Raw genomic sequence first — 24,536 nt, forward strand, 5'->3', positions numbered from 1 at the left:
TTATGGCTAGGATAAAAGAAATTTTGGTTAAAAAGAAAGAAAATGAAAAATCACCAAATTGCTGTCTAGGCACATTATATTACATGCATATATATATTTTAAGAAGAAACATAGTGTCCACAACCTAGCAAGATTATTTTAAAATGAACCAGGTTATTTCTAACAAATTATTTCTCAAACAGATATGGTCAAAACATTTGGGTGCCTTCAGAGGCATTCGTCTAGCTAATAGTAAAGATGCAAAAGAAACCAGCTCTCCTTTCATTCCCTAATGCAGAGGTGAGCCTGTGTTTTGTTTATAGGGAAAGGACTACAGTTTATTGTTAAGAATCTAATCAGTTCAGTTCAGTCACTCAGTTGTGTCCGACTCTTTGTGACTCGATGAATCACAGCATGCCAGGCCTCCCTGTCCTTCACCAACTCCCGGAGTTCACTCAAACTCATGTCCATCGAGTCGGTGATGCCATCCAGCCATCTCATCCTCTGTCGTTCCCTTCTCCTCCTGCCTCCAATCCCTCCCAGCATCAGAGTCTTTTCCGATGAGTCAACTCTTCACACGAGGTGGCCAAAGGACTGGAGTTTCAGCTTTAGCATCAGTCCTTCCAAAGAACACCCAGGACTGATCTCTTTTAGAATGGACTGGTTGGATCTTCTTGCAGTCCAAGGGACTCTCAAGAGTCTTCTCCAACACCACAGTTCAAAAGCATCAATTCTTCAGCGCTCAGCTGTCTTCACAGTCCAACTCTCACATCCATACATGACCACTGGAAAAACCATAGCCTTGATTAGATGGACCTTTGTTGGCAAAGTAATGCCTCTGCTTTTGAATATGCTATCTAGGTTGGTCATAACTTTCCTCCAAGAATCTAATAAGCAAAAATAAAAAGTTCATGCTTTATGGAGACTGAATGGGTTTGCATCTAACAAGATAGTATCAATGGAAACTGTCATAGAAGGCAGAGAAAAGGTGATACAGTGAAGGAACAAACGCGTTTAGATAGAAAATAAGGGCAGGCCAGAATTGCGTCTCAAAGAGTCAAGAGGGTTGAACAAGGATAGGTTTAGAGAATTCCTCCTTTTGAGCTTTATATAAAACCTCAGGGACTAGATTTGAACGACTATTTCCTTAGTGGTCAATGGTGCTATTCTATGTTTAAGTTTGGGCTTTCCAGATGGCTCAGTTGGTAAAGAATCCACCTGCAATGCAGGTGACCGCGGTTTGATTTCTTGGTTGGGAAGATCCCCTGTAGAAGGGAAAAGCTACCCACTCCAGTATTTTGGCCTGGAGAATTCCATGGACTGTATAGTCCATGGGGTCGCAAAGAGTCGGACATGATTGAGCTACTTTCACTTACTTACTTAAAGTTGGACTAAGAGTCTCAGTCATAGAATCCATCTGTTTCTATATACTTCTGCTTATGTACTAAAAACATACTTTGGATTTGTATTAATAAAAATCCTCTTTTGGATCATAGCCATTCTGACTGGCATGAAATGGTATCTCATTGTGGTTTTGATTTGCATTTCTCTGATAATGAGTGATGTTGAGCATCTTTTCATGTGTTTGTTAGCCATCTATATGTCTTCTTTGGAGAAATGTCTATTTAGTTTTTTGGCCCATTTTTTGATTGGGTCATTTATTTTTCTGGAATTGAGCTGCAGGAGTTGCTTGTATATTTCTGAGATTAGTTGTTGTCAGTTGCTTCATTTGCTATTATTTTCTCCCATTCTGAAGGCTGTCTTTTTACCTTGATTATAGTTTCCTTTGTTGTGCAGAAGCTTTTAAGTTTAATTAGGTCCCATTTATTTATTTTTGCTTTTATTTCCAATATTCTGGGAGGTGGGTCATAGAGGATCCTGCTGTGATTTATGTCGGATCAGAATGACTACGATGCAAAAGTCTACAAGGAATAAATGCTGGAGAGGCTATGGAGAAAAGGGAACCCTCTAACACTGTTGGTGGGAATGCAAACTAGTACAGCCACTATGGAGAACAGTGTGGAGATTCCTTAAGAAACTGGAAATAGAACTGCCGTATGACCCAGCAATTCCACTGCTGGACATACACACCGAGGAAACCAGAATTGAAAGGGACACGTGTACCCCAGTGTTCATCGCAGCACTGTTTATAATAGCCAGGACATGGATGCAACCTAGATGTCCATCAGCAGATGAATGGATAAGAAAGCTGTGGTACATATACACAATGGAGTATTACTCAGCCATTAAAAAGAATACATTTGAATCAGTTCTAACGAGGTGGACAAAATTGGAGCCTATTATACAGAGTGAAGTAAGCGAGAAAGAAAAACACCAATACAGTATACTAATGCATATATATGGAATTTAGTGGTAACTATAACCCTGTATGTGAGACAGCAAAAGAGACACAGATGTATAGAACAGTCTTTTGGATTCTGTGGGAGAGGGAGAGGGTGGGATGATTTTGGAGAATGGGATTGAAACATGTATAATATCATATATGAAATGAATTGCCAGTCCAGGTTCGATGCATGATACTGGATGCTTGGGGCTGGTGCACTGAGATGACCCAGATGGATGGTATAGGGAGAGAGGAGGGAGGGGGTTTCAGGATGGGGAACACGTGTATACCTGTGGTGGATTCATGTTGATGTATGGCAAAACCAATACAATATTATAAAGTAATTAACCTCCAATTAAAATAAATATATTAAAATTAAAAAAATAAAAATCATCTTGCCTATAATAAACTAATAGTCTGTTCAAAATTGTTATGACTCTTAAAACAAAAACTAGTAAACATAAGTAACTGGGAGCAAAGCCTTGAAAGCTGTCATGTGGGCAGGAGAATAAAAAAAAAATAGAGTTTCTGTAATGGGGCTGTTCACACCCAAAATACTGCGTTAAGTTAGCACAGAAAGCAGAGACATCACTTTGCTGACAAAGGTCAGTATAAACAAAGCTATGGTTTTTCCAGTAGTCATATATGGATGTGAGAATTGGATCATAAAAAAGGCTGAGTGCTGAAGAATTGATACTTTCAAATTGTGGTGCTGGAGAGTCCCTTGGACAGCAAGGAGATCAGACCAGTCAACCCTGAAGGAAGTCATTCCTGAATATTCATTATAAAGACCAATGATGAAGCTCCAATACTTTGGCCAACCTGATGTGAACAGCCAACTCCTTGAAAAGACCCTGATACTGGGAAAGATTGAGGCAGGAATAGAAGGGGGCGACAAAGGATGAGATGGTTGGGTGGCATCACTGACTCAATGGATGGGAGTTTGAGCAATCTGTGGGAGAGAGTGAAGGACAGGGAAATCTGGCATGCTGCAGTCCATGGGGTCACAGAGTCGGACACAGCTTAGCAACTGAGCAACAAGCACACAGTTATACCCATATTAGGCCAACAATCAAAGATAAGTTAACACCTATGCAGCATACTCCCTTTTGACACATTAAAGTATATTTGGGGGCACCCCAGGGAAAGCCATTTTATTCTGCTCTAATCCTTGAATCTTCTCATATGTTTTGCATTTATTATACAACATAAAAAACATTACATAACATCCAAAATCAAATGTTTTGAATAACAATAAATAATTTATTGTAATTTACTATGACATATAAACTGAGATATTATATATATATATATATATATATATATATATATATATATATAGCTTTTTGCTTTTCTTACTATCAGAGATAATAAATGACAGAACTACATTATCATTCTTAGGCAGACTTTATTTTTTTGGGCTCCAAAATCACTGCAGATGGTGACTGCAGCCATGAAATTAAAAGACGCTTACTCCTTGGAAGAAAAGTTATGACCAACCTAGATAGTATATTCAAAAGCAGAGACATTACTTTGCCGACTAAGGTCCATCTAGTCAAGGCTATGGTTTTTCCTGTGGTCATGTATGGATGTGAGAGTTGGACTGTGAAGAAGGCTGAGCACCGAAGAATTGATGCTTTGAACTGTGGTGTTGGAGAAGACTCTTGAGAGTCCCTTGGACTGCAAAGAGATCCAACCAGTCCATTCTGAAGGAGATCAGCCCTGGGATTTCCTTGCAGGGAATGATGCTGAAGCTGAAACTCCAGTACTTTGGCCACCTCATGTGAAGAGTTGACTCATTGGAAAAGACTCTGATGCTGGGAGGGATTGGGGGCAGGAGGAGAAGGGGACGACTGAGGATGAGATGGCTGGATGGCATCATGGACTCGATGGACGTCAGTCTGAGTGAACTCTGGGAGACGGTGATGGACAGGGAGGCCTGACGTGCTGCGATTCATGGGGTCTCAAAGAGTCGGACACGACTGAGCGACTGAACTGAACTGAAGTATGACATATGAAAGAAAGCTATTCCTAATATGTTTTGTTTTTAGGTGACTAGGTCCCTTCCCACAAAACTGACTCAGGACAAATCCAGCCATCCCAACTCATGAGCCAAATCTGCAAAGTGATGTGTAGTGGCTTCTCATGACAAATGGGTTTATGGTTGTTTGACACTATTCTTATAAGGGCTAGGTCTCTTAATGCTCCTCCCCTGACTTCCTGCCCATCTCCATGAGACGTCTTCCTGAATGGGCAAACTTATCTTTTGATGAGAACTTTAGACTGCTGCAAAATCTAAGAATTAACTGAAAGTGAACTTTAAAGAAGAAAAAATGGGCAAAGAGGGACATTAATATCAGTAAATGATTGCATTGTTTTTTCTACTATAAAACATTTAAAATTATAATTAATATGCTGCTTTATCAATGAGTTTTATGATACATACTTTTTCTTGAAAGCAGTTTTGTAGGATATGCTGTTGTCTGTAAAGTCAAGAAAGGTTGATAATTTTGTTATTATTTAGGGTCAAGAATTTATGTAGCTTTTTCCAAAACTTATAATCACTGAATCAGTTTTTTTTCTCTTTATATCTGAAAGGTTTTTTTTTTTTTTCTTAAAAAAAAAAAAAAACACAGAAATTCAAAAGAATAAACTTTATTTCCATTCCCCATCACCTACTTCTCTTCCTTTTTTGATACTGGCCCATATGCCTTAATACTCTGAAGTAGAATTATAACTGTTGCAGAAAAATGTCTATTTGAAAATTCTACTTCTGACCCGCCTTAGACATTCCTGCTGTGTGGTCCACTGGAAAAAGACACAGACTTGGAGGGAGAAGGTGAGCTAGTCTTTCATGTTTGCTAAAAGGCAGCATGAAGTGACAAGACATCTGACCAGTTCTTCTGGATAATCCTTTACTTATCCTTTCAAATCCCATGGTTTTATCCATGGTTTCATTAAACAGAAAGGAATTAAGTGATAACTATTCAATAACTGTGGGTTAAAATAATACATTTCTAGCCCTCCTAAATACAGATTTAGACATAGCCCTTTTCTATGTATGACAATATTCTATCATATATTCTAGTCATATTTTTATCATGATAATGGAATCAACAATGTAGTTTTCTCACTGGTAACAAGAACTCAATGAAAATTATAGAACTGTTAATGAAACAAAATCTAAGACTTTAGTTCTTATTTATTTTTGTATATTTCAGGTATTTATTTTCATGTATTTCAATAAAGGCCCTTTGCTTATCTTTTTCCTAACTACTTAAAATAAAATTGATATACCTTTTTTACTTTTCTAGGCCTGTACTTTACATTATAAAATCAGACATTGAGTTTGTTTTGAGTGATGAGACATGGGCTTCTGCTCCAACAGCAATGAGCATCGCTGACCTATGAGGAAGACCACATGCAAAGGAAACAGATTTGGAATGAAATCAGTGTTCACTTGCTCACAAACTATATTCTCCCAAGATCTCTGGAGAATATGTATACAGTTAAATAGATGCTTTCAGAAGGGTGACAAGATGGCAGAGTAGAAGGACTTGAGCTCATCTTCTCTCACAAAAACACCAAAGAGGCAACTAACTGCTGAATAATCATCCACAAAAGAGACTAGATCCTATGAAAAAAAGGTATTCTACATCTAAAGACATAGAAGAAGCCACAACGAGAGAGTAAGTGTGCTTTTGTGACATAATCAAATCCCACATCCACTGGGTTGGTGACCCACAGACTTGAAACATATTGCAGAGTTTCTCCTAGAGTCTGAGAATTCTGAGCCCCACATCAGGCTTCCCTGGCTAGGGGTCTGGCATCACAAATAGGAGCCCACACATAATTTGGTTTACAGATCAGCAGGGCTTGACTGTAGAAGCTCCTAGGACTAGGGGAAACAGACTCCACTCTTGGAGGGTGGATGCAATGTTTTACATGCACTAGGACCCAGAACAAGGCAGTATCTCCATAGGAACCTGGGCCAAACCTACCTGTGGGTCTTGAAAGGTCTCCTTGGAGTTGGCAGAAGTCCCAGGGGAGTCCTCAGTGTGAGCTCTCCAGGAGGTCACCATTTTGGCACTGAGAGTCAGCCCTATCCAACAGCCTGAAGGCTTCAGTGCTGGGATACTCAGAGCAAACAACCAACAAGATGGGAACACAGCTCCACTCATCAACAGAGAGGTTGGCAAAAGTTGTCCTGAGGCCCCTGGCACAGCCCTGTCCACCACAGTCATAAAATCCAGCACCACCCACCAGTGAGCAGGTACCAGTTCCTCCCAACAAGAAGCCTGCACAAGCCCCTAGACTAACCTCACCCAGCAGGGACAGACAACAGAAGCAAGAAGTACTGATCCTACAGCCTGTGGAACATAAATCACTAACACAGAAAGTGAAACAAAATGAGCCATCAGAGAAATATGTTCTAGATGAAGAAACAAGATGAAACTCCAGAAGAAGTAAGTGATGTAGAGATAGGTAATCTACCTGAAAGAAAATTCAGAATAATGTTAACAAAGATGATCTAAGAGCTTGGAAAAAGAATAAGGGTATAGACTGAGAAAATATAAGAAATGTTTAGAAAGTGCTAGAAGATTTAAAGAACAGACATAAAATAACTGAATTAAAAATACACTAGAAGGAACCAATAGCAGAATAAATGAGGCAGAAGGATGAATAAGTAAATTGGAAGACAGACTGGTGGAAATCACTGTTGCAGAACAAACAAGGAAAAAAGAATTAAATGATAGTCTAAGTGATTTCTGAGACATTAAACACACCAACATTCCAATTATAGAGGTCCCAGGAAGAGGAGAAAGGGCCTGGGAAGGTATCTGAGGAGATGATAGCTGGAAAAATCCCTAACATGGGAAAGGAAGCACTCAAGTCCAGGAAGTGCAGAGTCCAATATGGAATAAACCCAAGGAGGAATGCACAGAGACACATACCAAACTGATAAAACTTTAAGACAGAGAAAATAATTAAAGCAGCAAAGGAAAAGCAACAAATAACGTACAAGGGAATCAGCTGATTTGTCAGAAGAAACTCTGCAGTCAGAAGGGAGTGGCATGATATATTTAAAGTGACAAATGGGAAAAACCTACAAGCAAGAATACTCTACCCAACAAGGCCCTTGTTCAGATTTGAAGGAGAAGTCAAGAGCTTTACAGACTAGCAAAAGCTACCAGAATTCAATACCACATCACCAGCTTTACAACAATGCTAGAGGAACTTCTCTAGGTGGAGAGGATAAGGCCACACCTAGAAACAAGAAAACTATGAATGAATGGAAAAGCTCACCAGCAAAGGCAAACCTAAAGGTAGGAAATCATTTGCACAGAAATATGATATCAAAATCAGCGATTGTGAAGGGAATAATGATCAAAACTATGATTTAAGAACTTCCAACAGACAAACATCCAGGATCAAATGGCTTCATTGGCTAATTCAAAAAATATTTAGAGAAGAGTTAATACCTGTCCTTCTGAAACTATTCCAAAAAACTGCCGCAACAAGGTATCTTTAAAAAAAAGAACACCTCACAATCACTTAGGCATGGTTTTCTTCCTTGTCATATCTACCTAATATCTAGCATTACGCTTCAAATATAAATTCCCATTTAAAATTTTTTGGATATGGGCCTACTGTCTGTAATTCAAAATGAAGCCTTTGTGCAGGCCAGTAATGGACTTCTAACACTGGTTTCTACTTTCTTTCCATAAATTATTCATATATATTTCTGTTAGGTATTCATCATGTATTCCAATTTGATCATGCCATTATCCCTCCTAAACAGTGTTGCCCAGTAGATAAACTATAAATTTCTGATAGTATGCAAAGTAGCAAGCACTCTTACTGTCTTCTTTACTATTACTCCTTACAACTTCCATCCCAATGATATAAACATACTCATTATCTAAGTGTAATGCTTAATTATTGAAACTTAATTATAAAAATCATTGACGTTTATCCACAATGCTATCATATTTACTTTGTCTTCATTCTCTTGGTTTTGAACTTCCAAGTCTATTTTATAAGTCTTGCTGTTTTTAGTATTAACGTTAGAGAAAATAGAAAAAATCGATAGAGGAAAGGGAGAGAGGGAGAAGGTGGATGGTAGAATACATGTAATCATTCCAAGGTAAAGTCTTATGAAATCTGGAGAGAAATCAGAATGAGAAGAATGTGAATATGTATGATTGGCAGAGTAAGACGAGAAAACATTGTTAGCTGTATTTTGTTGGTATTCTTATGGAATGTTAGGCTGGTTGGGAGCAGCTAAAAGTTATTTTTCCCTGCCAATCTGGAAGGGAGTGGTGAAAAAGCTCCAAATAATGCACAGAGTTACTCACCTTACTGAGCACAATACGTGAACCAGAAACTTTCAGATGTTCAAGCTGGTTTTAGGAAAGGCAGAGGAACCAGAGGTCAAATTGCCAACATCTGCTGGATCATCAAAGAGCAAGAGAGTTCCAGAAAAACATGTATTTCTGCTTTATTGACTATGCCAAAGTCTTTGACTGTGTGGATCACAAAAAAACTGTGGAAAATTCTGAAAGAGATGGGAATACCAGACCACCTGACCTGCCTCTTGAGAAACCTATATGCAGGTCAGGAAGCAACAGTTAGAACTGGACATGGAACAACAGACTGGTTCCAAATAGGAAAAGGAGTACGTCAAGGCTGTAGACTGTCACCCTGCTTATTTACCTTATATGCAGAGTACATCATGAGAAACACGGGGCTGGAAGAAGCACAAGCTGTAATCAAGATTGCTGGGAGAAATATCAATAACCTCAGATATGCAAATGACACCATCCTTATGGCAGAAATTGAAGAAGAACTAAAGAGCCTCTTGAGGAAAGTGAAAGTGGAGAGTGAAAATGTTGGCTTAAAGCTGAACATTCAGAAAACTAAGATCGTGGCGTCTGGTCCCATTACTTCATGGCAGATAGATGGGGAAATAGTGGAAACAGTGTCTGACTTTATTTTTTAGACTCCAAAATCACTGCAGATGGTGATTGCAGCCATAAAATTAACAGACGCTCACTCCTTGGAAGGGAAGTTATGACCCACCTAGATAGCATATTCAAAAGCAGAGACATTACTTTGCCAACACAGGTCCATCTAGTCAAAGCTATGGTTTTTCCAGTGGTCATGTATGGATGTGAGAGTTGGACTGTAAAGAAAGCTGAGCACTGAAGAATTGACGCTTTTGAATTGTAGTGTTGGAGAAGATTCTTGAGAGTCCCTTGGACTGCAAGGAGATCCAACCAGTCCATCCTAAAGGAGATCAATTCTGGGTGTTCATTGGAAGGACTGATGTTGAAGCTGAAACTCCAATACTTTGGCCCCCTGATGTGAAGAGCTGACTCATTGGAAAAGACTGTGATGCTGGGAAAGATTAAGGGCCGGAGGAGTAGGTAAGGAAAGAGGATGAGATGGTTGGATGATGGCATCACCAACTCAATGGACATGGCTTTGGGTAAGCTCCGGGAGTTAGTGATGGACAGGGAGGACTGGCATGCTGTGGTTCATGGGGTCGCAAAGAGTCAGACATGACTTGAGTGACTGAATTGAACTGAAGCTGGATCTTATTTCGGTAATTGATTTTTTTTTCAAGGTAACAGTGTTGGGTTTAAAATGATAGTCTCTCAACTCTAACATTGAGAAAGCCATTCTAGACACCAACAGAAACAGATCATCACCAGTTTGAGGAATAAAACTCCCTGAAGTACCCCAAATCTCTTTTCCAAAGACTGGCAAATTCCAACATTACAGGTTATTATTTTGGATTATATGGCAAACACATTTTAGAATAACAATGACTAATTAAAAATTTAAAAATTAAAACTGATCTACCATCCTTAGGAAGCCAGTAATCGCTAAAGTTTCAAGGAATGGTAAATATTTAAAAGAGGATAAAGGCAAAGAGATAAGTCTAGATTCTGGAAAGCTACCTGAAGAGGAGAGGTCATATAAGAATGTGGCATGAAGACGCTAAATATAGGGTGAGTGTAGAACCACAGTGGCGTAAGAAAATAGAGAAGGAAAAGGAACAATATTCGCTTTGTCTACTTTACAGTTTAACCTTAGTGATGAGAATTTGAAAAAGACATCAGTTCACTAAATCTAAGTAGAACTACAAGAATGGAGGATCCCATGCAATTATTTGCTTTTTAACATCACTCATGTACTTCTTAGAATATTAGTTTATAAATATATATTAATTTTCTTAGATACTTACGTATTTGAGAAAACACAAGAAGGGAAAATACCCTGGGTTGTGGCAGGAGCCGGAAGTTCTATTTAGCAGAAAAAGAAAACAATTAGGTTGCATCCTTCCCCGACAAATTATAAAATGGCAATTAATGTCCTTTAATAGGTCTTTATTCTGTTATCAGTCTTGTTTAAAAGCCTCCAGAGACTCTCCACAATGAAATCTAAATTCCTTAGCAAGGCATAAGATATACTGTACACTCTGATGTTCTTTCTTAGCTCTCTAGTGTCTTCACTGGCTAGTCTTCCATATATACTCTGTGAATCAGACGCACAGAATAACTTACTTCCTAAGTGTATCATATTTTCCATGCCTCTGAGCCCTTGTTTTGCCATTTTCTCTGTCTGGAGCACCCTATGCCCTCTTTTAACTTACCTTTTGGTCTCATTCAGCTTATGTTAACTCTTCTAGAAAGATTTCTTTGAAACTAAGTACATGAATATTGGGACTTCCTTCATAGCTCAGTTGTTAAGAAGTCTGCCTGCAATGCAGGAGACCTGGGTTCGATTCCTGGGTTGGCAAGATCCCCTGGAGAAGGAAATGGCAACCTACTCCAGTACTCTTGCCTGGCGAATACCATGGACAGAGGAACCTGGCAGGCTACAGTCTATGGGGTCTCAAGAGTCAGACATGACTGAGCGACTAAGCACACACAGCACAAATAACTATTCTTCTCTAGTGCTCCTAAAGTATTCTACAAATTTCTATTATAAAACTTATTATGCTATATTGAAATTAAAGGTTTGCTCTTCTGTCTTCCTGATTATGATATAAATCTACAATTATATTCCCAACATTAATTTTTTGAGAATACTATTTAATTAATGTTTCCTCAAAATTTATTCATTGATTTGTTGGCTACTAATCTTCTCTCACTTGAATATCATCTAATTTGCCTTTTATGTAATCCAGTAAGTTTCCATTACTGGGTTTTATTAAGTTGGTGCAAAAGTAATTGACGTTTAACATTGAACTTTACAGTTTGATCCTGGAATACATTCTTAAATAAATGTGGCTACAACTGATACACATCATTTTAATGCACGTTTCTCACTTTATTATTATTATTATTATTATTATTTTGCTAATTATTTGTTACTTGCTTCTTATTTTAGACTATAAAAATGATGTTAGACAAAAAGAAAATTTGAGCAGTTTTCTTATTTGAGTTCAAAATGGGTCATAAAGCAGGGGAGACAATTCACAACAGCAACATACATTTGGCTCAGGAACTGCTAATGAATGTACACTGCAGTAGTAGTGGTTCAAAAAGTTTTGCAAAGGAGATGAGAGCTTTGAAGATGAGGAGCATAGTGGCTGGCCATTGGAAGCTGACAACCACCAATACAGAGCCATCATCGAAGCTGACCCTCTTACAACTACATGAGAAATTGCCAAAGAACTACATTCCACAGTCATTTGGCATTTGAAGCAATTGCAAAGGTGAAAAACATTGAAAAGTGAATGCCTCATGAACTGACCACAAATCAAAAGATCATCATTTTGAAGTGATATCTTCTCTTATTCTGCACAAAACAATGAACCATTTCTCTATGAGAGTGTGACATGTGAATAAAAGTGGATGTCATACAACTGTCAATGACTTGCTCAATGGCTGGATGAAGAAGAAGCTCTAAACCACTTCCCAAAGTCAAACTTGCACACACACACAAAAAGTGATGGTCATTGTTTCGTGGTCTGACAACCTTCTGACCCACTGTAGCTTTCTGAATCCCAGCAAAACCATTACATCTGAGAAGTATGCTTAGGAAATCGATGCTGCAGCTGCTAAGTAGCTTCAGTTGTGTCCGACTCTGTGCTATCCCATAGATGACAGCCCACCAGTCTCCCCCATCCCTGGGATTCTCCAGGCAAGAACACTGGAGTGGGTTGCCATTTCCTTCTCCAATGCATGAAAGTGAAAAGTGAAAGTGAAGTCACTCAGTCATGTCCGACTTTGCAACCCTATGGACTGCAGCCTACCAGGCTCCTCCATCCATGAGATTTTCCAAGCAAGAGTACTGGAGTGGGGTGCCATTGCCTTCTCCACAGGAAATCAATGAGATGCACCAAAAACTGCAACACCTGCAACTGGTATTGGTGAACAGAATAGGCCCAATTCTTATTCACAACACCACCCAACTGCAATTATTCTCCAGAACAATGCTGTACTGCACAACACACAACCAATTCTTCAAAAGTTGAATGAATTAGGCTATGAAGTTTTGCCTCATCTGCCATATTTACCTGACCTCCCACCAACTGACTACCACTTCAAGCATCTCAACAAGTTTTTGCAGGGAAAATGCTTCCATAACCAGCAGGAGACAGAAAATGCTTTCCAAGAGTTCACTGAATCCTGGAGCATGGATTTTTGCACTACAGAAATAAATCAACTTATTTCTTATTGGCAAAAATATGTTGATTATAATCGCTCCTTTTTTGATTAATAAAGATATTCAGTTCAGTTCAGTCACTCAGTCATGTCCGACTCTTTGTGACCCTATGAATTGCAGCACGCCAGGCCTCCCTGTCCATCACCAACTCCTGGAGTTAACCCAAACTCATGTCCATCGAGTCGGTGATGCCATCCAGCCATCTCATCCTCTGTCGTCCCCTTCTCCTCTTGCCCTCAATCCCTCCCAGCATCAGAGTCTTTTCCAATGAGTCAACTCTTCGCATGAGGTGGCCAAAGTACTGTGCTTGAGCCTAATTATAACGTTTTAAATTTCATGGTCTGAAACTGCAATTGCTTTTGTACCACATCATGCGAAGAGTTGACTCATTGAAAAGACCCTGATGTGTATAGCGAACTTCTGGACTCAGAGGGAGAGGGAGAGGGAGAGTGTGAGATGATTTGGGAGCATGGCATTGAAACATGTATAATATCATGTAAGAATCGAATCGCCAGTCTATGTCTGATGCAGGATACAGCATGCTTGGGGCTGGTACACGGGGATGACCCAGAGAGACGTTATGGGGAGGGGTGTGGGAGGGGGGTCATGTTTGGGAACGCATGCACACCCATGGTGGATTCATGTCAATGTATGGCAAAACCAATACAGAATTGTAAAGTAAAATAAAGTAAAAATTAAAATTAATTTAAAAAAAAAAAAAGAAAAGAAAAGACCCTGATACTGGGAAGGATTGGGGGCAAGAGGAGAAGAGGATGACAGAGGATGAGATGGCTGGATGTCATCGCCAACTCGTTGGACCTGAGTCTGGGTAAACTCCGGGAGTTGGTGATGGACAGGGAGGCCTGGTGTGCTGCGATTCATGGGGTTGCAAAGAGCTGGACACGACTGAGTGACTGAACTGAACTGAACAGAATAGTAAAGATTCTGGACACAGGTGACAGGAAGTTTTTACATACATCTCTTGCCTGGCAAATCTCATGGAGAGAGGAGCCTGGTAGGCTGCATTCCATTGGGTGGCTAGGAGTCGGACACGACTGAGTGAATTCATTTTCACTTTTCACTTTCATGCATTGGAGAAGGAAATGGCAACCCACTCCAGTATTCTTGCTTGGAGAATCCCAGGGATGGCGGAGCTTGGTGGGCTGCCATCTATGAGGTTGCACAGAGTCGGACACGACTGAAGCGACTTAGCAGCAGCAGCAGCTATGGGCACAGTGGATTTAGTGTTTGTTAATTATACAAATGTAGAAAGGAATAAAAATTTTAGACAGAAAGTGATGGATACAGAAAAGTATTAGAAATTAGAGCCTGTTCAAAGTCAAGTTTAAGAGGTAATTCTTGTTTCTTCCAATGAATGAGTAACAAATAGGTAACAATGATGTATATAAAAAGCGCTACTTAAATCCTATGGACCTTTTTGAGTTTGTGTAGATATATTTGTTGTGTGTGTTCCTATTTTGAGAAGTAGTACTTCAATTTAAGATTTCAAAGAACTGAGAAATTAAGTGTGAGGTTAATACAATTTTAAAAGCAAAATAAAAAACTCTATGGTTTTCATTAATATGCTGTAGTAAATAGAAATATTTTTGTCGAGTGCTGTATAAAATATTATAGCTATCTTCTTTAAAAAGCTAGGGTTTCAAGGAGGAAAGAGAAGTCTTTTAGAGTAAAAAACTGGGGGAACATAAATATAGAACTATAAGGAAATGTTGAAGCTGATACCTACTCTCTACCCATTGGCCATAACTGCAAACTTAATGGAGCCAGGGAATTAAATTATATCATGCTCAAGTCATATGGGAAATTGAAATTTAGAGCTTGTAAAAACATATTGGGTCCCACAGAGCTACACTCTTGGTGAAAGAGTTGTTTTTTAAAAAAAAAAAATTCATGGCACAGAGATGCACATGATACCAAGGCACAAACACATTATGCCTTGGTATCAGTGTGGAAGAGGGAGAAAAGGAGAAAATAAAAATATATCTTAATAATTCACAACCATAGATTATCTCTTGTGTGATTTTCAGGTGCAAATTCACTGTATGGGCCATAAAACATCAAAGGAGAAATTAATTTAAAATGAACCTCTAGTTATAGCCCTCCCAGATGCCTAGCAGAAGCATATTAAAAAATGAACAACTTTATTGAAGTATAATATTCCTAGAACTGTACATATTTAATGTGTTCAGTTTGAGTTTCTACATAGTAATATACCATATCAAAGCAGAGAATTCTGTCATAAATGAACTAACATGTAAAATACATCCCTGTCATACACATAGACAAATATTAAAAAAAAATTAATGTGCCTGTTATCAGGAAAAAGAAGTATTAAAATTAGACCTCAAAAATTTCATATATCTGAATTATCAGATATATAAAATATATGCATTTCATGTTTAAGTACATAAAGAAGTAATTGGAAATCATAGAACCTATAAAAAAAATCCAGTCAAATCTGGAAAATGAGAAATTTTACAATGTATAAAATATATTTTACATATTAATAAATATATATTAAATAAATATAAAATACATATTTATAATATATACAATGTATATGTTTATTCTAATAAAAGTGCATTGAATTAATACAATAGTAAAATAGATATAGCTGAAGAGAGAATGGTTGAAATGGAAGACAAACTAAGAAATTAACCAGAATGCTATAGAAAACTGGAAAATACAGTGGGTTTTAGAGGACATATAAGTAGAAAGGTAAATACACACACACAGACACATGCACACACATACATATATATTGGGAATTTTAGAGAAAAAAATAAAATGAGAAGAGGCAATATAGGAGAGAAATATAGCTGATACATATCTGGAACTGCTCATCATAGTGATACTAAAGTGAAACAAGATCTTAAAAGCAGCCTGTGGTGTGTGTGTGTGTGTGTGTGTGTGTGTGTGTCGCAGGGGGTGGGAAGGTCAGGGAGATGGATGATCACTTACATGAGATTAAGTAGAATGGAATGTAGATAATTTAAGTAGAACGATCTTTTTAAAGTGCTAAAAAAAATAAATAACTGAGAACTGGTATACCCAGACATAATAAATTAAATCCTGTAACAAGTAAAATATAGTTCTATCAAATAAAATCAGAGTTTACTAACAAAATATATTCATTAATGACATTTCTAAAGAATTGATATACTCTAGGAAGAATGAAGGTGATTCCATAAAGTATGAAACGCAAAAAGGAATGATGAACAACAACAAAATAATAAATATCTGAAAAAATATAAATAAAAGTTGACTGTATGAAAAAGAGGAGAGTAGTTTAATTTTGAATGTTTTACCAGATAAACTATTAGATAAGTATGGGATTGTGATTAGAAGTAAAATATATCCACTTTGAAATATTCTAACTTTATGTATGTTAAAATTTAAGGATAATTGTCAAAAGAAATATAGTATATAATTTCCAAAACAGTAGAGGGAAAACTGTATTTAAAATACATTTAATATTCTAAATGAAAGGAAGAAATAAGAAACTTTTAAAAATATATAATATGCTTAATTTAAACATATATATTATCTATATATTAAAAAGGAGAATTGACTTCAAGCAAAGCAAGGAAAAATCTCCCAAAGATCTATAATTAACATAAATATAGCTAGTTTACTTCAGTTAAAAATCAGAAACGCTAATACTGAATAACATGAAGGAAAACCCAGAAATATTTTTAAGAGCTACATATAAACACTGAAGATTGAAAGCGTATACAACTATACTAACATTAGACCAGGTGAATTTAAAACAGAAAATATGACTCATGATAAAGGTCACTACATAATATAAGAGACTCAGTTTACCAATATAAACCTGGATATGGCCCAGATGTTTAAGCTGGGTTTAGAAAGGGCAGAGGAACCAGAGATCAAATTGCCAGCATTCATCGGATCATTGAAAAACAAAAGAGTTCCAGAAAAACATCTACTTCTGTTTAATTGACTGGGCCAAAGCATTTGACTGGGTGGGTCACAACAAACTGAAAAATTCTTATAGAGTTAGGAATACCAGACCACATTCCCTGCCTCCTGAGAAATCTGTATGCAGGTAAAGAAGCAACTACAATTAGACAACTAGCCAATCTTATCACACGGACCATAGCTTGTCTAACTCAATGAAACTAAGCCATGCTGTGTGGAGCCACCCAAGACAGACGGGTCATGGTGGAGAGGTCTAACAGAGTGTGGTCCACTGGAGAAGGGAATGGTAAACCACATCAGTATTCTTGCCTTGAGAACCCCATGAACAGTATGAAAAGGCAAAAAGAGAGGACACTGAAAGATGAACTCCCCAGGTGGGTAGGTGCCCAATATGCTACTGGAGATCAATGGAGAAATAACTCCAGACAGAATGAAGGGATGTGGCCAAAGCAAAAACAACACCCAGTTGTGAATGTGACTGGTGATAGAAGCAAGGTCCGATGCTGTAAAGAGCAATATTGCATAGAAACCTGGAATGTTAGGTCCATGAATCAAGCCAAATTGGAAGTGATCAAACAGGAGATGGAAAGAGTGAACGTTGACTTGGACATCACCAGAAGGTCAACCAGAATCAGATTGATTATATTCTTTGCAGCCAAAGATGGAGAAGCTCTATACAGTCAGCAAAAACAAGACTGGGAGCTGACTGCAGCTCAGATCATGAACTCCTTACTGCCAAATTCAGAGTTAAATTGAAGACAGTGGGGTAAACCACTAGACCGTTCAGGTATGACCTAAATCAAATCCCTTATGATCATACAGTGAGAGTGAGAAATATATAAGGGACTAGATCTGATAGACAGAGTACCTGATGAACTATGGATGGAGGTTCATGACATTGTACAGAAGAAGGGATCAAGACCATCCCCAAGAAAAAGAAGTGCAAAAAACCAAAATGGCTGTCTGAGGAGGCCTTATAAATAACTAGGAAAAGAAGAGAAGTGAAAAGCAAAGGAGAAATGGAAAGATTTAAGCATCTGAATGCAGAGTTCCAAGGAATAGCAAGGAGAGATAAGATAGTCTTAGTCAGCGATCAATGCAAAGAAATAGAAAAAAACAATAGAATGGAAAAGACTAGAGATCTCTTCAAGAAAATTAGAGATACCAAGGGAATATTTCATGCAAAGATGGGCTCGATAAAGGACAGAAATGGTATGGACTTAACAGAAGCAGAAGATATTAAGAGGTGGCAAGAATACACAGAAGAACTGTGTAAAAAAGATCTTCACGACCCAGATAAACACGATGGTGTGATCACTCACCTAGAGCCAGACATCTTGGACTGTGAAGTGAAGTGGGCCTTAGAAAACATCACTACAAACAAAGCCAGTGGAGGTGATGTAATTCCAGTTGAGCGATTTCAAATCCTGAAAGATGATGCTGTGAAAGTGCTGCACTCAATATGCCAGCAAATTTGGAAAACTCAGCAGTGGCCACAGGACTGGAAAAGTCAATTTTCATTCCAATTCCAAAGAAAGACAATGCCAAAGAATGCTCAAACTACTGCACAATTGGACTCATCTCAAACGCTAATAAAGTAATGCTCAAAATTCTCCAATCTAGGATTCAGCAATACATGAACCGTGAACTTCCAGATGTTCAAGCTGGTTTTAGAAAAGGCAGAGGAACCAGAGATCAAATTGCCAACATTTGCTGGATCATCAGAAAAGCAAGAGAGTTCCAGGAAAACATGTATTTCTGCTTTATTGACTCAGCCAAAGCCTTTGACTGTGTGGATCACAATAAACTGTGGAAAATTCTGAAAGAGATGGGAATACCAGACCACCTGACCTGCCTCTTGAGAAGCCTCTATGCAGGTCAGGAAGCAACAGTTAGAACTCGACATGGAACAACAGACTGGTTCCAAATAGGAAAAGGAGTATGTCAAGGCTGTATACTGTCACCCTGCTAATTTTCCTTATATGCAGAATACCTCATGAGAAACGCTGGGCTGGATGAAGCACAAGCTGTAATCAAGATTGCTGGGAGAAATATCAATAACCTCAGATATGCAGATGACACTACCCTTTTATGGCAGAAAGTGAAGAAGAACTAAAGAGCCTCTTGAGGAAACTGAAAGAGGAGAGTAAAAAAGTTGGCTTAAAGCTCAACATTCAGAAAACTAAGATCATGGCACACAGCCCCATCACTTCATGGCAGATAGATGGGGAAACAGTGGAAACAGTAGCTGACTTCATTTTTTTGATTGCAGCCATAAAATTAAAAGACACTTACTCCTTGGAAGGAAAGTTATGACCAACCTCGACATATTAAAAAGCAGAGACATTCCTTTGTCAACAAATGTCCATCTAGTCAAGGCCATGGTTTTTTCCAGTAGTCATGTATGGTGTGAGAATTGGACTATAAAGAAAGCTGAACACACACACAAAAAAATTGATGCTTTTGAACTGTGGTGTTGGAGAAGACTCTTGAGAGTCCTTTGGCTTGCAAGGAGATCCAACCAGTCCATCCTAAAGGAGATCAGTCCTGGATATTCATTGTAAGGACTGATATTGAAGCTGAAACTCCAATACTTTGGCCACCTGATGCTAAGAGCTTACTCATTGGGAAAGACCCTCATTCTGAAAAAATTGAAGGTGGAAGGAGAAGAGGATGACAGAGATGAGATGGTTGGCATCACCGACTCAATGGAGATGTTTGTGTAAGCTCCTGGAGTTGGTGATGGAAACAGAAGTGTGGCCTGTTGCTGTCCATGGGGTTGCAAAGAGTCGGACACGACTGAGAGACTGCACTGAACTGAAATTAATCACTGTTCTAAACCACATTAACAAATGGGATAAAATCCATATGAAGATCTAAATAGATGAAGAAAAAGCTTCTGACAAAATTCAACATGCATTGATGATAAAAACTTTCCATAAAGTGGGCATGGAAGGAATCTACCTCACAAAATAAAGGCCATATAAGACAAATTCATAGCAAACCTCATTCTCAGGTGTGAAAAATTGAAAGCATCTCCTCTGAGATCAAGAACAAGACAAGGATGTACACTCTTTTCACTTTTATTCACAGAGCTATGGAAGACCTAGCCACAGCAATCAGAAGAGAAAAATAAAAGGATTCCAAATTGGAAAATAAGTCAAACTATCACAGTTTGTAAATGACATGATGCTATATACAGAAAATCCTATTTGCTACCAGAAAACTAGTAGTTGATCCCTAGTAGGGCTCAATGAATTTGGAAAAGTTGCAAGATACAAAAGTGATGCACAGAAATATCTTGCATTCCTATACAGTAACAAAAACAGATCAAAAAGAGAAATTAATGAAACAATCCCAAGGACCATCACATCAAAAAGAGTAAAATATCTAATAATAAAGGTACCTAAGGAGGCAAAGGCTTCTGTGGTGGCTCAGACAGTAAAGAATCTTCCTGCAATGTGGGATACCCAGGTTCAATCCCTGGGTCAGGAATATCCCTTGGAGAAGGGATTGGCAACCCAATCTAGTATTCTTGCCTGGAGAATTCCATGGAAGAGGAGCTTGGCAGGCTACAGTCTGTGCTGTTGCAAAGAGTCAGACATGACTGAGCGAATTTCTGTCTGTCTGTCTAAGGAGGCAAAAGACCTGATGCAGAAAACTAAAACACTGATGAAAAAAACCAAAGATGACACGAGGAGAGATGCCATGTTCTTTGGTTGGAAGAATCAATACAGTCAAAATGACTATATCACCTAAAGTTAACTACGGGAACGTGAAGTCGCTCAGTCATGTCCGACTCTTTGCGACCCCATGGACTGTAGCCTACCAGGCTCCTCTGTCCATGGGATTTTCCAGGCAAGAGTACTGGAGTGGATTGTCATTTCCTTCTCCAAAGAATCTTCCCAACCCAGGGATCGAACCCAAGTCTCCCACATCATAGACAGACGCTTTATCGTCTGCGATCTCAGCCAAAAGGCCAAGAAGCAATTAGTTAACTACAGATTCAATGAAATCCGTGTCAAATTGCCAATGACATTTTTCATAGAATTAAAACAAATTTTACAATTTGTATAGAAATACAAAGACCCTGAGTAGCCAAAGCAATATTGAGAAACAGAGCTTGAGGAATCAGGTGGCCTTGTTTCAGACTATGCTACAAAGCAGCTGTCAACAAAACAGCATGGTATGGTACTGGCACAAAAAAAGATCAATGAAACAGATAGCTCAGATATAAACCCACACACTCATGGCCACCTAATCTATGACAAAGGAGGTAAGAATATACAATGAGAGAAAAGACGTCTCTATAATAAGTGATACTGGAAAAATTGGACACATATATGTAGAAGATTGAAATTAGAACACTCCCTAACACCAAACAAAGAAATAAACTCAAAGTCAGTTAAAGACGTATGTAAAGCAGGATACTATAAAACTCTTAGAGGAAACATTGGCAGACATTCACTGACATAAATCATAGAAAAATCTTTTTTGATCCACCTCTTACAGTAATGGAAAGAAAAACAAATGAATAACAACAAAATAAATGGGACCTGATTTGACTTAAAAATTTTAAGCTTTTAAACTTAAAATATTTTTCATTAAGAAAACAAAAAGACAGCTGTTAGAGTGGGATAAAATATCTTCAAATAAAGCAAGCAACAGGGATTAATCTTATACACACACACACACACACACACACACACACCCCTCATGGAGCTCAATATTAAAAGAAAAAATAGAAAAATGGTTGTAATGGTCACCATTAAAAAGTGTACAATAATAAATGGTGAGGATGATGTGGGAAAAAATGAGCCCTACTACATTGTACTCTCTCCAAGTGCAAAGAGATCAAGCCAGTCAATCCTAAAGGAAATCAATCCTGAATATTCACTGGAAATTCTGAGCAAACTCTGGGGATAGCAGAGGACAGAAGATCCTGGTATGTTACAGTCCATGAGGTTGTGGAGTCAGACATGACATAGTGGCTAAACAACAATACTTTTTGTGGGGATTGGCACAGTTACTAGGGAAGAAGAGTATCGAGGTTTCTTAAAAAATTAAAAATAGATTTACTATTTGATAAAGCAACCCCTCTCCTGGGCAGATATCCAGAGAAAGCCATTATTCAAAAAGATACATGCACACCAGTGTTCACTGCAGCTCTATTTACAATAGCCAGGAAATGGAAGCAACCCAAATATTCATCAAATGATCAATGGATAAAGAAGATGTAGTACATATATACAATTGAATATTACTCAGTAATAAAAAGAAATAAAATAATTCCATTTGCAGCAACATGGATGGACCTAGAGATTGTCATACTAAGTAAAGTCAGACCTAGAGAGACAAATTTCATATGATATTGCTTATATTTGGAATCTAAAAAAAAAGTACAAATGAACATTGTACAAAACACAAACAGAGTCACAAATTTAGAAAACACGTGGTTACCAGTGTTAAAAGGTAGGAAAGGGATAACTTGGGAGACTTAACATACACACACTATTGTATTCAAAATAGATAACTAAAAAGGACATACTGTATAGCACAAAGAACTCAATACTCTGTGATGCGCAAAGGCCTATATGGGAAAAGAATCCAAATAAGAGTGGATATATATATATTTGTATAACTGATTCACTTTGCTGTATACTAGAAAGTAATAAATAGCAAATCAACTATATTCAATAAAAATTTAAAAAACAATAGTTCTCAAGCAAACTGTTGTTCATGTTGAGGAGAAAGGAAGCAGGGACTATGATATAGTTTTACACTGAGAGGACTGAAAGGGAACACTCCTGGTACTGGGTTGCTCTAGGTTCATAAAGTAAGAGAGAGCTACTAACTATACTTGAAGTGAGGTATGGGAGTAGAGAGACCTTCTCTGACCAGAAGGCTGTCTGTGATCCTATATATCCTGTCCCCTTTATGCAGAAATAATTGTGGTTTCCTTTACTTGCTTCCTGCTAATATATAGACCTAACTATATTTGCCACTTCACGGGAAATATATGGGGAAAATGTGGAAATAGTGTCAGATTTCATTTTCTTGGTCTCCAAAATCAATGCAGACAGTGACTGCAGCCATGAAATTAAAGACACTTGCTCGTTGGAAGAACAGCTATGGCAAACATAGACAGTGTATTAAAAAGCAGGGACATCACTTGGCTGACAAAGGTCCATATAGTCAAAGTTACAGTTTTTCTAATAGTCATGTATGGATGTAAGAGTTGGACCATAAAGAAGGCTGAGTGCTGAAAAATTTATGCTTTTGAACTGTGGTGCTGGAGAAGACTCTTGAAAGTCCCTTGGACAGCAAGGAGATCAAATCAGTCAATCCTAAGGAAATCAACCCTGAATATTCACTGGAAGGACTGATAGTGAAGCTGAAGACCCAATACTTTGGCCACCTGATGTGAAGAGATGATACATTGGAAAAGACCCTGATGCTGGGAAAGATTGAGGGCAAGAGGAGAAAGTGGCTTCAGAGGATGTGATGTTTGGATGGCATCACCGACTGAAACTCAGGGAGATAGTGAAGGACAGGGAAGCCTGGCATGTTGCAGTTCATGGGTTGGAGCAGAGTTGGACATGACTTAGAGACAGCTGAGAACAACAGCTGAGAACATAAAGTATGAAGCAGAAGAGAAAATTTTACAACTCACTTAATAAGAACTCAGCAATAATTGGGCTGAGAACTACATATGACACTCTCAAAAGCAAAACTGATGAAAGACTCAAGTTATGTCTATTCACTCATATTGCCTATGACTGATTTCCAGTCTAACTGGCAGAGTTGAAGAGTTCCAAGAAAGACTTTATGACTGCCAGCACATGAATTAAAACATTACATCTCTCAAAGAATGTTTTTTGATATATCTGTGAAACATTTAAAAACAATGTTGTGGGCTTCCCTGGTGGCCCAATGGTAAAGAATACACCCAACAATGCAGGAGACATGGGTTTGATCCCTGGTCAGATTCCACATGTCATGGAGCAACTAAGCCCATGTGCCATGACTATTAAGCATGTGCTCTGGAGCCCAGGAACTACTGAGTCCATATACGGGAGCTACCAAAGCCTGTGTAACCTAGATCCCAAGCTCTGCAACAAGAAGCCACTGCAATAAGAAGCTTGTGCACTGAGACCAGAGAGTACTACCTCGTTGCACAACTAGAGAAAAGCCCATGCAGCAATGAAGAGCCAGCACAGCCAAAAATGAATACATAAATAAAATTGTTACAAAAAAATACATTGATGCATATTTGGCCATGAAGAAAACTGAACTTCAATGAAGAGAGATTCAAGGCCTCTATTTTTCTGACATTAAAGAAAATAAAAATAATAATATTCAAATTATTTACTAGAAATTTAAAAATATACACACATATAGATGCTTTATTGAAAAATAATGTGAGGGAAAGTAAAAAATATATATATGAACCAATAAAAAGCAGAACAATTTACAGCACAATATATAGTATTGAGCTATACAAAAAGAAAATGTCTATCATAGAGGCTATTGTTATAATGGAATTACAAAACAAAATCCTGCAATC

General features: G+C 38.1%; 1 protein-coding gene across 1 annotated transcript in view; it reads right to left on the reverse strand.

The window, feature by feature from the left end:
* Nucleotides 1-24,536, reverse strand: part of FSIP2 (fibrous sheath interacting protein 2) — a 141,922-nt gene that overhangs the window by 46,260 nt on the left and 71,126 nt on the right. The window contains exons 12-13 of the mRNA XM_052652838.1: nt 5,003-5,060; nt 4,770-4,806 (exon numbers count right to left, since the gene is read on the reverse strand). Coding sequence (XP_052508798.1) covers nt 4,770-4,806; nt 5,003-5,060 — 95 coding nt within the window. The remainder of the gene's footprint in view (nt 1-4,769; nt 4,807-5,002; nt 5,061-24,536) is intronic.

The sequence above is a fragment of the Budorcas taxicolor genome, chromosome 2 (assembly GCF_023091745.1).
Source record: "Budorcas taxicolor isolate Tak-1 chromosome 2, Takin1.1, whole genome shotgun sequence".
In the NCBI taxonomy this organism is placed as follows: Eukaryota; Metazoa; Chordata; class Mammalia; order Artiodactyla; family Bovidae; genus Budorcas; species Budorcas taxicolor.